At 38.6% G+C, this 16,698-nt stretch overlaps 1 protein-coding gene across 1 annotated transcript; it reads right to left on the bottom strand.

Annotated features, from left to right (window-relative positions):
- Nucleotides 1–2,714: 2,714 nt before the first annotated feature.
- LOC114098344 (olfactory receptor 52Z1P-like) lies at nt 2,715–3,734 on the bottom strand. The gene has a single exon (XM_027942531.1). The coding sequence runs from the start codon at nt 3,732–3,734 to the stop codon at nt 2,715–2,717; it is 1,020 nt and encodes a 339-aa protein (XP_027798332.1).
- Between the last annotated feature and the right edge of the window lie 12,964 nt (nt 3,735–16,698).

Here is a 16,698-nt window from a genome sequence, read left to right as displayed (position 1 = left end):
ATGACAGACCCTGAGAAAAAAACAGATCTGGTAAGTTAAGTCTGATTATAGGGCTTTTAGATTTACAACTAGTCTTTTTCTTTCCTTTGGTCTCCTTTCTACTTATCTTTATTTCTTCTCTTACCTCATTATCATAAGCTTATTTGGGGTGTGATTCCAAGTAGATATGGTTTCTATGCTTGAACAAATCATCATATCCTTCGGTAACCTGGTATGCAGCTATTGATTGGGCAAATGCTTTTTTCTCCATGCCCCTTAGTAAAACCACCATCTTGCTTTTAGCTTGCAAAGCTAGCAACATACCTTCATTGCCCCACTTTAAGAGTATTATCAACTCACTAGCCCTATCTCATAATTTAGTTAACACAGGATTTTGATCAGCTTTGCCATCCATAAGACATTGCACCAGTCCAATGTATTGATGACATGTTGATTGGAACTTGTGAGTGACAACTCCAGACTTATTGGTAAGAGAGTTACATTTCAAAAGGATAGGGAATAAATCTCACCAGAGTTCAGGGGCTTTCTGCATCAGCAAATTTTCTAGTGGAATAAAGCATGTTGAGATATTGCTTCTAAGGTAAAGAATAAATTGTTGCACATGATCCTTCCCACAACCAAGAAAGAGATATAACACCTGGTGAGCCTCCTTGAAATTTTGAGGCAAAAATATCCTCCTTTCACTGAACTACTCTAGGTTGTTTACCAAGTGACCTGAAAAGCTTCTAGTTTTGAATGAGGCCCAGAACAGGAGAGGGCTCTGCCACAGGTCTGGTCTGTTGTGCAAGCTGCTCTGTTATTTGGGCCATATGATTCAGCAGATCTGATGATGATTGAAGTGACAGTGGCAGATGGAGATGTTGCTTGGGGATTTGGGCTTCTACAGGTAAATCACAGCTAAAGCCCTTAGGATTTTTGAGCAAAGCTCTGCCATCCTCTGGATATCTACTTTTCTTTTTTTGTTTTTGTTTTGGTATTGAGGATTAAACACAGGGGGCACTTTATCACTAAGCTATATTCCCAGCCCTTTTAATTTTTTATTTTGAGACAGGATTTTACTAAGTTGTTAAAGCTGGCCTGGAACCTGGTATCCTTCCTCAGCCTAGAATTACATAATGTGCCACCACATCTGGCTGTATTCTCCTTTTGAGAAACAGCTTTTGACTAGCTACTGAGCCAAAGTAGAGACTAGACACTTAATTGTAGGTGACCAAATTACTATGTGTCTGAAATGTGAATCATGCCCAATGATAGTGGTACATACAAGTGGTACATACAAGATCAAGGCTCAAGCAGTCACTGAAAGCACAAGTTAGTTACATAAGGTGGCTGAAATACTCATGTTACCAGCTCCTGCCTACTATATGCCTTCTCTCTCCCAGACTATACTTATGGCCTCATGGGGAATTCACTAATGATCATTTGAGAGAGGAAGAAAAAAAATGCCTGGTTCACAGATGGCTCTGTGCAATGTGTAGGCACCACAGCCTCTTTTTGGGACATCCCTGAAGGAGACTCTTCAATAGATGGATGACAGGGAGCCATGGAAGTCTTTTAAGCAAGGGAGTTATATTATTTTTATTTTCAATTTTGAGATAAGGTGTCATTATGTTGCTCATCCTGGCCCTGAACTCCTGAGATCAAGTGAGCCTCTTGCTTTAATCTCCTGAGGAGCTACCGAGTAACTTTTAGATAGATCACACTGGCTGCCATGGGGAGAATGGCCTGACCTGGGTCAGACTCAGGTCTCGATCTAGTCTGGTCCTGGGGTTACACTTGGGCTTTAGGGAAGGAACTTGTCTGTATGCCTCAGGTCATTCTTGAGGCCTTAAGAGTTTTGACTTGGATGTTTGGCTCAGTTTGAGCTCCCCAGGGTAGAGTCTGCTCTGGTCTATGTATCAGACTGGGACCAAGAGGAGATCTGGTCTGAGTATCTTTTGGACTGGGGACCCTGGGCATGAACTGAACTGTTTATGTAGGCTAAACTGCACATCCTGGGGTCAGGCACACATGTCAGATTTGGGACTTCAGTCAAGGTACTCACCTGTATTTGGGACTGTTTGGACTTAGAACCCTAGTTCTTAGACTGTAAACCTCAAGATTGACTGATTTATTTGGTCTCAAGGAACTTCATGTCAGGCCTTAGGCTGTATTTAAGAGAGATGGCCCCAGGGAAGGGCTTGGCTTATTTATTTGCTACAGACTGGGTGTTCAGGTTGGTCATGATCTGTTTTATTTGCTTTATATGCCTTCTAGTGAAGTTAAATGCATCCAGATATTAATTGGAGCTTTCTTAAAATTGGGGGAAAGAGGACAGATAAATAAGAAGGACAAATAAGTACAAGCTGTTGGATGGGAATAGGAATAGGAAAGGCAGTAGAATGAATCTGACATAACTTTCCTGTTTACACAACAGTGATCTCAATATTGTGTACTTCCACAGTACTGGGATCCTAAATAGAATAAGATATATTCCATGCTTGTGTAAACATATCAAAATAGACTCTACTGTCATGTGTAACTAAAAAGAACATCATCATCATCATCATCAACAAAAATATTCTAAGAATTTAACAAGCCACGGTTTACCAACAATGGGCCAGCTGTTGAATCTGAAATCTGCTCAGGAAATTCCAGTTTGTCTCTGAGTACTGCCTGTTTATCTCTTTGTTTCTGAGGTCACAGTCCCAATTCCCCAAGTTGATGAAGTTCTCTTACCCTGGCAATTCCCTCTCCACTCTGGTGTTCTGCAACCTCTTTGGCTTCTCTCCAGCCTCCTGAGGTGATTCTTTTCCACAGAGCATCTTTTCTATATGTTGCCGGATCTCCTTAGTCCTCATCCCATAAATGAGAGGATTCAAGACTCCTGGGAGCAGCAAGTATACAGCACTAAGTAGATTTTGAACATCCTGAGACACAGTCTTGGCCACTCGGAATACAATGGAAGTGGAGAGACCAGAGAGGTAGATGGTGAGGATGACCAGTAAGTGGGAGCCACATGTGTGCAAGGCCTTGGCCCGGGCTCCCCTAGAAGAGATCCGAAGAGCAACATAGATGATGCGGGTGTAGGAGGTTCCCAGCAGAACAAGATCAAAGATCACGGTGACCAACCGCATAGCCAACCCCAACCGGTTGTTGAAGGTCAAGTCTCCACAAGCTATCCTCAGCAGTGCGATGTACTCACATGTGAAGTGTTGAATCACTGCCGTCCGGCAGAATTGAGCTCTTGCAGTTAGCACCACCAAGGGCACTGCCACTCCCAGGCTCCGTGTCAGGGCGAAAATGGCCAGCACACCCAGCAGGTGGGAGGTCATCAGGTCAGTATAGCGGAGTGGGTAGCAGATAGCCATGTAGCGGTCCAGGGCCATGGCTAGCAGGAGATTGTAGTCCAGAAGGAGGGTGAAGTAGATAAAGAACATCTGGCTCAGGCAGCCACGGAGTGATATGGGGTTAGCATAGTGCACAAAGCCTTCCAACATTTTAGGCATCACAGCTGTGGCAGCACAAATGTTGATAGCCAGGAGCAGAGCAATGAGCACATACATGGGCTGATGCAGATTCCGCTGGGCCACCACAGTGTGGATGACCAGGGCATTGGTAGAGATGATGGTCACATAGAGGAAGGTAAAAGGCAGGACCAGGAGGGGCCGCCACTCCTGCAGTCTGGGGAAACCTACCAGGAAGAAGTTGGTGTAGGAGATGTTGAAGATGCTGGTATTTCCATCCTCATCCATTAGTTTCAGCCCTGGGCTGGTACCAGGAGTGTGGAATAGAGACTGTTAGAACAAAATGAAAATGGAAGAAAGTCTAATTCTATTTTAGGACCTGAGGATTTTGTGATGAAAAGCTCTCTCTTTATGTATGTGCATCTATTTCTTTGGGCTACAGGCAGGTATAGTACCAGGTGTTGTGGAAACTACACAGATGGACAAGGCATTCCTTGTCCTCAAGGAGCTCTTGGTCTTCTGTGTGTGAAATGTAAATTCACAAGATACTTGTCTATCTGTGATGTTTGAGGCATTTGATTGTTGAATAAAAGGTTAGGAGGAAAAGTAGATGTGGTATATGATGGGGAGAAAATAGTGATGGCTAGAGGTAAAACAAGAAAGGTTGAAGAAAAGAAACTCTTTATTAGGAGGAAGAGAAAGAATATGAAGAATCTGTGATCTAAGGAGACTGGGAGGACTAGGCAGGGCTCACTGGGGAGGGAGGAACCAGCCAGGAATAATGGCCTCACTTGTGCTCTTGGGCATACTATGCCCAGGATAGAAGGAAGTGGCCAAGAAAGACTTCTAGTCAGCAGCAGGCTATAGGGACTGATCATTTCCTCAGCCCCTCTAGACGGCTACAGCACCTCCTGCCTGGCCTTGTCCCCAGTGTTATAAAGGATGATTTTACTTTTCTTTCAGAAGGTGAGTTTGTGGAGGGCAGGAGTAGCAACATGCCTCTGGAGTGCTCATGGAGCTCCAAGCTCAGAGCCACCATAGAGACACAGAATTTGCTGGAGCTTTGCTTGTTAGTGAACGAGAATAGGTAAAAGATGGAGAAAGCTAAACATGTAATTGGGTTTTAGAGCAGTAATTTCAATGCATTGACCAGATTTTTGTATAATTAAGGGAATACATACTAAGATACACTATTCAGTAATGTGCCTGCTCACTTTTTCTTAAGAAGCACAATTTGGTGGTGTTGGTGATAGATGTGATCATAAAAAGAACTAACATTGGGCTGGGGTTGTGGCTCAGTGGTAGAGTGGTTGCCTAGCATGTGTGAGGCCCTGGGTTCAATCCTCAGCACCACATAAAAATAAATAAATAAAATAAAGGTTAATAAAAAAAAAAAAAGAACTCACACACGATATACAAAGAATAGTAAACCCTCGTTGAAACACATATCAGGAAGTTCTCTAAATGCTTATATATATATTGACTTCAAAAAATATCTTGTTCATTTTACCAGTGAGGAAACTGAGACCCAGAGAGATTAAGTGACACAACTAGTAAATGGCAGAGCTGGATGTGAACCCAGGCAATAACTCTCCAGACTCTATTCTTTTAACTACTAGAGGATGACCAACTCAACCTGGTTTGCCTGGAACTTTCAGGGTTTTAGTTCTGAAGTCTGGGGTCCCAGGAAACATTCAGGAAAACTAGGCAGCCATCATTTTGCTATTACTAATACTACCTACCCAGCAGATCAGCAAAGCTTCATAAATTGTGGAGGAGTTAGGAGATGTTTTTGTTCCTTTTTATAGGTTTAAAGTCTTAGTGAAATCAGTGTTTGTGTGGGTATTACTACACCCATCCTCTGAATACTCAGAAGAAAAAGAGGTGTATCTGTAAATTCATACTGCAGGGAGAACTCAAAAAGAAATGGATTTGAAATTCCAAAGCCATCCCTGGAATGTCTTTCCGAAAAATCCTCGGGCATTGCCTTAGACAGCACAACACAGACTTTGGGAAATGTACTGTTGTTGAGGTTGGGTGAGGGCCAGACAACCCTTGTAGGGAGGTGGTAAAAACCCTTGTAGCCAAGGTTTATAAAGAATTCAATGGAGGAGAGTGGAAATGAAGAGTGAGGTTAGAGGTGGTACCTGTTAGGGTAAAAAGATGAGGAGAAAATGCAACCCAGAAGATGCTCAGGGTCCCATACTCTTCCTCCTCAAATGTGACCAGAGGGTTTTCATCCTTTCTGAGTCAGAAAGAAACTGACTCAGGCTGTCCATAAATCTCTTAACTTGGACAAGATTACACGGTCTCTGTTGTATGAAACGTAATTTGCTCTCCTGTTTTGTGTCTTGGGATTCCCCTAGTAGATTCCTTAAGGAGCTGCTTTGACATGGGGCCCCAAAGCACTCCCAGTAAAGGGAATATAGAATAAGAATGCTGTAAAGAAGGAGCAGAAGAGATGCAAAAAGACTGTCGGAGATGGGGAGATGGGTTAACTGACTAATGAAGCTCTTAAGAAAGAGGAAGTGAGGCTACTAGAGTTAAATTCTTCAGATGAGAACCAATTGGCAGCAGAGAGAAATAGAGGAATCAACAATGATTCCACAATTTTTTTAAGCTATGATAACTATGTTGGAGCTGCCAAAACCTGAGAATTGTTGCAGATGAGAGGGGAGAGCTTAGACGAAAGGTTAAGGCTGGAGATGAAAATGCAGAGATCGTTGTTTTACAGGGGACATGAAACAGAATCCTAAGGGGCAGACAGAATAACAGACATCCATGAAAGAAACTAAGAAAAAGGGAAGGGAGGTAGAGTGAGAACCAAGAGCAAAAGGGAACTGGAAGCCAGGGGAAGAGAGATTTGGTTGCTATGGAGGCTTCAAGGTAAAGGAATTTACAGACTCGTGGAGACGGAAGACCAATGCAGCTGAATTACTCTATAAAGCCTAATGTTCTGAGTAGCATAAGAGTGGACAGGTAGGAGAGCTGAAGTTAAGATGCCAGATATCATGTGATTTCTGTAGAAAGAGGCACACCTTCTCCACCATAAAAATCAAAGCCACTGGGCTGGGATTGTGGCTCAGCAGTAGAGCATTCGCTTAGCACATGCGAGGCCCTGGGCTTGATCCTCAGCATCACATAAAAATAAATAAATAAAATAAAGATATTAAAAAAAATCAAAGCCACTGTCAGCCACTCCTCCAATTTCTCTGCCCTCCCACATTGTTTGGCTACTATGAGCATCCCTCTTCCTTCAGTTCCAGAAGAGATGTCTCTTCTCTCTGTCCTCAGGATATCTTCTAATTAACTTTTCTTTCCCCTCAGCTTATGACAAAGTTCAAATTTCTGTCTTTGGAGATAATGAACTCTTCCTTAACTTCCTGTGAGCCTCTAGATTTCGATTTTTCTCCTCACCTTTAAAGTGGAGCCCCTGGAAGGTGTTCTGCATACTTTAATCATTGCTTGCTTGCCTGTCTCCTTACCAGACTGAAAGCATTTCTAGCCAGGAGACCATGTCTTGTTCATCTCTGCCCCAGTGCCTAGCACAGAGCTGACGGCAAAATAGACTGCTCAGAAGTGATGTGTTGAAAGAATCATTAAATGTACCATGGGATCTTACTAAACTTTCTCATTTGCAACTTTGAGCATCTCTTTGAAGCCCAGAGATTTCAAATGATTTTCTTAGTCTCACCTACTGAGAAGAATCAAGCCTCAATCTTCTAGTACTCTTCCCTCTTCACCTCTTGTGCCCCCCCCCCCCCACACACACAAAACAGCATTGGGCAGGCTGCAAGTATTTTTAATCTAAAAAACAATATTAAGAGCTAGCTTTTTTTTTTTTTTTTCAGGGTCCAGGGGAAGTACTGGGGATTGTACTCAGGGGACTCGACCACTGAGCCACATCCCAGCCCTATTTTGTATTTTATTTACAGACAGGGTCTCACTGAGTTGCTTAGTGCCTCGCTTTTGCTGAGGCTGGCTTTGAACTCATGATCCTCCTGCCTTATCCTCCCAAGCCCCTGGGATTACAGGTGTGCGCCACTGTACCCGGCTAAGGGCTAGCTTTTATTGAGTATTTACTACATGCCAAACATGGTTTCAAGTGTCTTCCATGTGATATCTCTTTACTCACAGCATCTTAAGAGATGAATACTATTTATTAACCCAGTGTATAGATGTGGTTACTGAGGTTTAGGGAAGTAATGTTCTTAAAGTTCTTAAAGTACCGTAGGCATTAAATGATAGGGCTGGGATATGAACTTCAGTTTGTCAGTGGTACTTTAAGAATTTTAAGAATGTGGTGTTCAGTTCTAATCCCAGGTTTACCTGCCTTCAAATTCCTTTTCTTCTCACTGTGGCAGTCTGTAGTGGTCTCTGTCTGGGTTGCAGCCTAGTTTGGTTTCACACCTGAAGAGGTAAGACTTGACTGAGGTTGGCGCCCAGCTCCAAGGCACTGATCCATGAGGCTGAGGAAGAGAGGAATGGGCAATTATAGTTGTGGTTCCAGGGGAGGAGCCTGAGAAGATTCCCAGAGGGGAGCCATTTCCAGGGACCCAAAGGAGGAAACTAGGAGAAACTCAGAGGAACCTCTTTCACTCTTTGTGGTGTTGTTTTAGGGTTTATAATACACATTATTATTATTATTTTTTAATTTTTTATTTATTTCTTACATAGATGACAATAGTGAAGTGCATTACATTCATAATTATCCATTCACAGCACATTTTTTTGTAACTCTGTATATAAAGTATGTTCACGCCAAATGGAGAGGGTCATCATTATAATACACATTCTTAACTAACCACAAGCTATCTACAAGCAGTGTTATGCCACATCCTGAGCCACATGAGATCCTTACAACAGGACTTTCATTTCCTCTCTTCCAGTGTCTGTGTTATCTTTGTCATATGTTTTTATTTTTACATGATTGGAAATCCCACAATCTGCTGGTTTTCTTTTCTGTCTTATTTTTCTGTTAAATTCTAGGGAGATTTAGAAAAATGAGACAGAAATCAATATTATGTTTGCAAAATTCATTCACATTGAATGTTACTGTTACTTATTTTATTGCTCAGAGTGTTTCAATATATAAATGTGTCATCCTATATTTACATGTTTTATAGCTTGACAGTTATGTGCTTCTGATTTTTCACAATTAAAAACAATGACACTATGAATACTCTTGATACCGATGGGCCTGAAGTATCAAGAGGTCAAAAGGTATGCATATCTTCAATTTTACTAGATAATGGCAAATTGTCTTCCAATGTGATTGTTATAATTTATAACATCATCAATAGTGTATGAGAGTAATTATTGATATCTGTTGGGAAATCATTATGCTACATATCCAAATCTGCTATGTCTACCTGACAAACGTGATAAGATTATACAGTGCATACTGGTTATCTGTATGTGAGCGGTTTGAGATAAAATATTTTTCCTTTTTTTTTTGAAATAACTATTTAAATCTTTTGCTTGTTTTACTACCATGTTGCCTTTTATTGATTTATAGTTGTTATTTATATATTCTGGGTACTAGCTTTTTTTTTAAACTAGAAGTCTTCTTTTTCTTTATAACTTTATTTTATTTATTTATTTTTATGTGGTGCTGAGGATTGAATCCAGTGCTTCAAATGTGCCAGGCAAGTGCTCTACCACTGAGCCACAACCCCTAGCTTTTTGTTGATTAAATTTATTGCAAGTATCTTTCCCAAATCTGTGACTTGCCTTTTCACTTTTAAGGCATCTTCTGCTTAAAGTTCTATCTAGCATATAGAGCATCTCTATATAAATTACAGAAAGGCTCTGTCTCTGATAGCTTGACAAGTGTGGTGTGGGTTGAATATAATCTTCCACTTGTTTTTGTAAGATGCATATGGATAATTTACTATATGTAGTAATCTACCAAAAGTTCTTAATTTTAATGTCGTCAAATTTATATCACTTTTTTCCTTTCCTTCTTAAAGAGATCAGTGCTTTTTATGTTCTGCTTTATAAAAGTCTCATTATAGATATTGTCCTTGAGATATATTTCTTAGCTTCATGGTTTGGATTTCAACATTTTGATGTACCTTTCTTTAGCATTTCTGATGAATATTTAACAAATATAATGCCTATCATATACAATATCATGCACATAACCTTTTTTTTGAGATGTGAAAATACAGAGCTGTTGCCATGATTTTATCAAGTTCCTCTGGTTTAATGTATCACATTTACTTTGTCTTTGATCCCTTGTGTTTGCCTCTGTCTTAGGTTTCTGTGTGACTAAGAGATTAGAGGGATGGGTCAAATCATAAGAGTATGCACTCATTTCCTGGGTTGACTTCCCATATATCTCATCTTCTCTCTACCACGCATGCCAGGCGAGCGTGCTACTACTTGAGCCATATCCCCAGCCCCACTCTTGCTTTTTAAAAACACAAAACTTTGAAACAATTTCTGACTTAAACATTGTAACAATAGTACAAAAAATTCCTATACAACCAATGTCAATATCTTACATAATCACAGTATAATTATCAATATTAAGAAATTAACAAAACTATTATCCAATTTATAGACTTTACTAAAATTATGCCAATGTCCCACTAATGTTTTTTTCTCTCTTCCAGAATTCAATCCAGTATTACATGTTTGCATCTATTGCATGTCTTCATAGTCCCCTTTAATTAGGGAGAGTTCCTTAGTTTTTTCATTCTCTTTTATGGTCTTAATACCTGATCATGTTTTCTTTCGTTTAATTTAGATTTTGCATTTTTTTGGTAAGAATACCACAGAATAGATATTGTGCCCTTCTCAGTAAGGATATCAGTTTCAGGAGATACGATGTTATATTGTGACATTATTGGTAAGGTTACCATCTATCACTTGCTTAGGAGACCTCACTAAAGAATATTTTAAGGAAAAAAAATATCCTGTTTCTCCTACTTTTGCCTGTTAATTAGCATCCACTAATAATTCTTGACTGAAATATTTATTACTGTGATGTTTGCCAAATGGTGATTTTTCTATTTCTATTTTTCTTTCTACATTCGTTAATTGAAATTCCACTGTAAGGAAGTGCTTTTCCTTATTTTTTTGTTTGCTTGCTTTGATTAATAAGGACTTTTGTATTCACATTCTAAAGGTTGTCATTAGTTACTGTCATAATTTATTTTGTTGCTCAAATTCTTCCTCTATTTGGCTATTAGGAATCCCTTAAAATTGTTCCTTCTAGCTGAGTGTGGTGGAGCATGCTGTAATTTCAGCAATTCTGGAAGCCAAGGCAGGAAGATTTCAAGTTTGAAGACAGCCTCAGAAACTTAGCAAGACCCTACCTCAAAAAAAAAAAAAAAAAAAAAAAAAAAGGGGTTGGGGATGTGACTGTGTGGTTAAGCATTCCTGGATTCAATTCCCAGTAATAACAACAATAACAAAAATTGGTGCCTCTATTCTTCTGACAATTCCCTAAAATTTTTGGAGCATTTCTTTTCTTTACTTTTTGGCATTACAAGATGGTTCAGGATCATTCTGTGCTTGGCATACTCCAGCCTTGGAATCATTCATTTCTCCAAGCACCCTTGGTTCTTTTTTATGAGAATGGTATTTATTAGAGTTCGCATTATCTCTTCACTGTTGCCATCTATTTTCAAGTTCTTATCAATGTATTTTTTTCTAACAGGGACTTTCCTGTTTAAAAAAGAAGTGTTTTCCCAGTACTTTATATTTTGTTTTTTTATTGATTTTTTTAAAATAAATGACGGTGGAATGCATTGCAATTCTTATTACACTTATACAGCACAATTTTTCATATCTGTTTGTATATAAAGTATGTTGACACCAATTGATGTCTTCATACATGAACTTTGAATAATGATGTCTATCACATTCCACTATCCTTGCTATCCCCCTGCCTCCTCCCTTTCCCTCCCACCCCTCTGCCCTATCTAGAATTTATCTATTCCTCCCATGCTCCCCCTCCCACTATGAGTCAGAATCCTTATATCAGAGAAAACATTCCCCATTTGTTTTTTTTTGGGGTTGGCTAACTTATATTTTCTTTTTTATACCAATAACCTTCACTTACTGAGCACTTGTTACATGTCAGGTCTTGCCCTAAATCAATCAATCTCTCTCTCTCTCTCTCTCTCTCTCTCTCTCTCTCTCTCTCTCTCTGTTTGTGTTATGAATACTTAATATGAGATGTAACCTCTTTAAGTTTTAAGTACACAATTCAGAATTATTCACTATAGATACAATGTTGTATAGCAGATCTTTAGAACATATTCATCTTGCATGGTAAAAGAGAAAGTCCCCATTTCTCTCTTCACTCAGTCCTTGGTTTTCTGTTTCTAGTAATTTGACTAAAATAGTCAATATAAATAACGTCATGCATTTTTTTTTGTCCTTCTGCGACTAGCTTATTTTATGTAGCATTGTATCCTCCAGGATCATTCATGTTGTCATAGATGGCAGGATTTCCTTCCTTTTTTAAGTTCAAATGACATTCCATTGTATGTCTATATCACATTTTTTATCCATTCTTCAGTGGACATTTAGGTCATTTCCATATTTTATTTTGTTGTGAATAATGCTGCAACACACATGGGAGTGTTTCTATCTCTTCCAGATCCTGATTTCAATTCTTTTGGTTATAAACCCAGAAGTGGGATTAATAGGTTATATGGTAATTCTATTTTTAATTTTTTGAGGAGCTGCCATACTGCTTTCTGTAGTGGTGGCTGCATTCCCACCAACAGTGTACAAGGGTTTAAATTTATTCCCTTCATCACAAACCCTTAGTTCTCTTTCATTTATTGATTTTTTCCAGTAGCCATCCTAACAGTATGTGGCTTTAATTTGTATTTCCTTGATGATTAGTGACGTTGAGCATTTTTTTAAAGGCTTGTTACCCATTTGAATGTCTTCTTTGGAGAAATATCTAGGTAAGTCCTTTGTACATTTAATATTATTGTTATTTGCTGTTGAGTTATAGGAGTCCCTTGTACATTTTGGATATTAATCCCTCATCAGATATATTGTTTGCAAATATTTTCTTCCATTATATAGGTTGCTTTTTTAATTCTGTTGATTGTTTCCTTTGCTGTGCAGAAGCTTTTCAGTTTGATATAGTCCCATTTGCCTAATTTTTGCTTTTTTTTATTTTGCTTTTGGTGCCAATCTCAATGTCATGAAGAATTTCACCTATGTTTTCTTCTAGGAGTTTACAATTCTAGATCCTGTATTTAAATCTTTAAACCATTTTGAGTTGATTTTTTTTGGGCGGGGGGTAACTGGTGATTGAACCCTGAGCCACTTAACCACTGATCCACATTCCCCAGCTCTATTTTTGTGTTTTATTTAGAGATAGGCTCTGAGTTGTTTAGGGCCTTGCCAAGTTGCTGAGGCTGGCTTTCAATTTGCAATCCTCCTGCCTCAGCCTCCCACGCTGCTGGGATTACAGGCATGTGCCACTGCCTGGCCTTGAGTTGATTTTTGTGTGTGGTATAAAATGAAGGTGCCATTTCTTTCACTTGTCAGTGTCCAATTTCCCACACCATATGTTGAACATTATATCTTCCTTATTGTTGATTCTTGTTGAGGTTTTATATATGTGTGGGTTGATTTCATTGCTCTATATATCTATTTTTATGTCAGTAGCATATTATTTATTTATTCACTTTAGTAGAATATTATTTAAAATGTACTATAGCTTTGTAATATATTTTGAAATCAATCAGGAAATGTGCTGCCCCTAGTTTCATTTTTCTTTTTTCCCTTCCTTCTTCTCTCCCTCCCTTCCTTTCTTTTCTCCTCCTACTCCTCTTCCTTCTTTTTCTCTTTTTCTTTCTTTTTTGACTGATGAAGTGTTTAATTGGACAAATAACTGATAAGCTTAAAGATAACCAGCACAATTCCACAAAAGAACCAGCTCAGCCCAACTAAATTTTTCTCAACAGCAATTGACACTGATGTATATAGGTATGCAAATTAGTTGATGACACTGAACAAAGGGGAAACCCATTCTTCCTTTTCCTTATTTTGCCTTCTTCACACTTCTCTTAGAAACATCCCCTCCTTGGTCTTATTTCAGCTTTAGCAATCCCAAACGGAGGGCTGCAATGATCTTTCTTCACCTCAACATTAGGCATTCTGAATTCCAAGTGCAACACTGCAGTTTTGTTCTTCTTTTTCAAGATTGCTTTGGCTAAGACTTAAAATCAGCATACTATAGTGATGCAGCCACATCAATGTTTACAGCAGCTCAACTCACAATAGTAAGCTATGGAGTCAACATAGGTGCCCTTCAACAGATGAATGGATAAAGAAAATGTGCTATATATACACAATGGAATATTACTCGGCCATAAAGAAGAAGGAAATTATGGCATTTGATGTTAAATGGATGGAACTGGATACTATCATGCTAAGTGAAATAAGCCAATCCCCCCAAACCAAAGGTCGAATGTTTTCTCTGATATGGGGATGCTAACTCACAATAAGGTTTTGGGGTAGGGAAGAATAGAAGTAGTTTGGGTTAGACAAAGGGGAATGAAGGGAAGGGAAGGTGAATGGGAATAGGAAATCAAAATGAATTCGACATTGCTATTCTATGTACATATATGATTATATGACCAACGTAATTCTACATCATGTATAGTCAGAAGAATGAGAAGTTTTACTCCATATATGTATGTCAAAATACATTCTACTATCATGTATAACTAATAATAACAAATTTTAAAAAGATTGCTTTGGCTATTTGGGGTTTTTTGCAGTTTCATATGAATTTTAGAATAGTTTTTCATTTCTGTAAAGAATACCATTGAGGTTTCTGTTTGTTTTATTTTATTGCCATATTACTGGGGATTGAACCCAAAGTCTAACACTCTGAACTATAACCACATCTTCCTTTTCAATTTTGAAGCAGAGTCTTGCTAAATTGCCCAAGCTGGCCTAAATTTTGGAATCCTTTTGCCTCAGTCTCCCAAGTAACTGGGATTACCGGTGTGTGCCATCACAGCTGACTCCCCTGGAGTTTTGATAGGAATATGTTGAATTTTTACATTGCTTTGGGTAGTATGGACATCTTTAATAATGTTAAGTTTTTCAAACCATGAACATGAGATATCTTTCTCAATGGAATATTTGTATATTCTTTAATTTCTTCATTAATAATTTGTGTTTTTCAGTGTATATGCATTTCACCTTCTTGATTGATTCCTTTGATTGTATTCTTTTTGATGGTATTGAAATTGTATTGTTTTCTTGTTGGGTAGTTGTTTGTATATAGAAATACAACTGATATTTGAATGTTAATTTTGTATCTTGGCACTTTACTGTACTTATTCATTATCTAACAATATTTTTTTTGGAGAGTCTTTAGAATTGTCCACACATAAGATTGTATCATCTGCAAACAGAGATAATTTTATGTCTGTCCTTTTGAATTTGGATGTGTTTTATTTCTTTTCTTTGTCTAAAATATCTAAGAATTCCAATACTATGTTAAATAAAAGTGGTGAGAGCAAGCACAGTTTTTTTTTATGTAAATTCAGATTACATAAACACTTACAAGTTTCAGTCCAAAAACACAAAATGGTTTTATAGAGTAATTCTTCATTTAAAATTAAAGCCATTATTTGTTTTAGCAATTGAAAGTCATATTATTTTTTTTTGCTATGAATAAAACCTGACTTGAAAACTTAAAAAGCAGGTTTAATTCCCAATTTAACAATAAATATTGCATGCAATAAGACTCTAACAAAGCTTCTAGGTTAGTATTAAAATGACCACTAGTTAGCAAATTACCTAGCAAAAAAAGATTTGACAGTGAATTACTAGGTCTGACATGTTCATGCTACAGCAGACTATGTTCAGAGCTTTAAAAATGAAGTAAAACTGAGAGACAGTTCAAGATCTTCTCCACCCCAGGCATCCATTTCTCTTCCAAGTAGTTTCTGGGGAAGGAACCCAGGGATGATCTACCACTGAGCTACTATCCCACTCAGGTTGTAATATGCTCTTTGCTCCATGTTTAACAGCTTTTTTTTTTTTGGTGCCAGCCATGGCAATAAAGGTGGAGTCGAGGCCTTGAGGGACTGCAGAAAAAAATTAGTACATTGATGTTTCATTTTATTCTGAAATAATATCTGGGTGCTTTGGAAAATTACGGACAAGAGAAATTTCTGATCTGGAATGGAAGATATTGTGACCCTCTAACTCTCTAATTTTTCCCCCTAGGGTTATAGTGTTTCATTAAATCAAGAATCATTTATTCGGCTTCTTTTGGAAGCTTGAATGTTCCCATCTGGTGGTGGAGGAGAGTGGTAGAGCAGTAGGGTCCTGGTAATGAGTATGTCCTTCCATCAAGAGTACCCTGAGAGGGCTGGGGATGTGGCTCAAGCGGTAGCGCGCTCGCCTGGCATGCGTGCGGCCCGGGTTCGATCCTCAGCACCACATACAAACAAAGATGTTGTGTCCGCCGAGAACTAAAAAATAAATATTAAAAATTCTCTCTCTCTCTCTCCCTCCCTCCCTCTCTCTTAAAAAAAAAAAAAAAAAAAGAGTACCCTGAGAGGAGAGCTACCTCTTCCCCTAGGGTGGAGAACATGTTTCCTCCACCATTCTGGTGGTTCTTAAAAGATGGGGGCCATAACAACTCCATCAGCCTGGGTAGTCCAGGGCCTTCTTGTGCTTTGCTGTCTGTACACTGGAATACTTAAGTTTGGACAGGGTGACTTCTATGGTGTTGCACTCCCCTGTGCCCAGAGACATTGTAAACATGCCTGTTTATCCTTCTTTTGTGTTCTATGCTCCATGTCTTCATAATAAAAATAAAGAAACCTGTTTCCCACTGTACATAATATCTGCTGTACCTATTACATGTTGCTACTTTGAAATGGAAGTGATGGAAAACTTAGGATATAAGTTGGGGAAATGAGGTATTAGAGTTATAACTAGGATCTTGTCTGGGAAGAAGGCAAGCAGGCTTTGAATCACTACCCAAGGATATTCATCTTCTTCCCATCTTGTCTTTTACTGGCCTTTTGGAGGGCCAGATTCTACCAGCTGCTTCCTATTTTTGTGCTATAAAATAGCTGTCCTCTGTACTGAAGTGTTCAAGTTTATTCTGAGGAAAGAAAATCTTCAGTTTGAACATATGTAATGATTAATCACTTAAAAATAATTTATTTCCTTGATATTTCTCTTAACAATATGAGAAGCCACATCTTGACACTTTGGAATGCCACCCACTTCAGTG

Source organism: Marmota flaviventris, chromosome 9 (assembly GCF_047511675.1).
Source record: "Marmota flaviventris isolate mMarFla1 chromosome 9, mMarFla1.hap1, whole genome shotgun sequence".
NCBI classification, from domain to species: domain Eukaryota; kingdom Metazoa; phylum Chordata; class Mammalia; order Rodentia; family Sciuridae; genus Marmota; species Marmota flaviventris.
This window is presented reverse-complemented; position numbering and strand designations above follow the sequence as displayed.

Coding starts and splice junctions, on each gene's coding strand:
- LOC114098344 (XM_027942531.1), bottom strand. CDS start 3,734: ATGGATGAGGATGGAAATACCAGCATCTTCAACATCTCCTACACCAAC.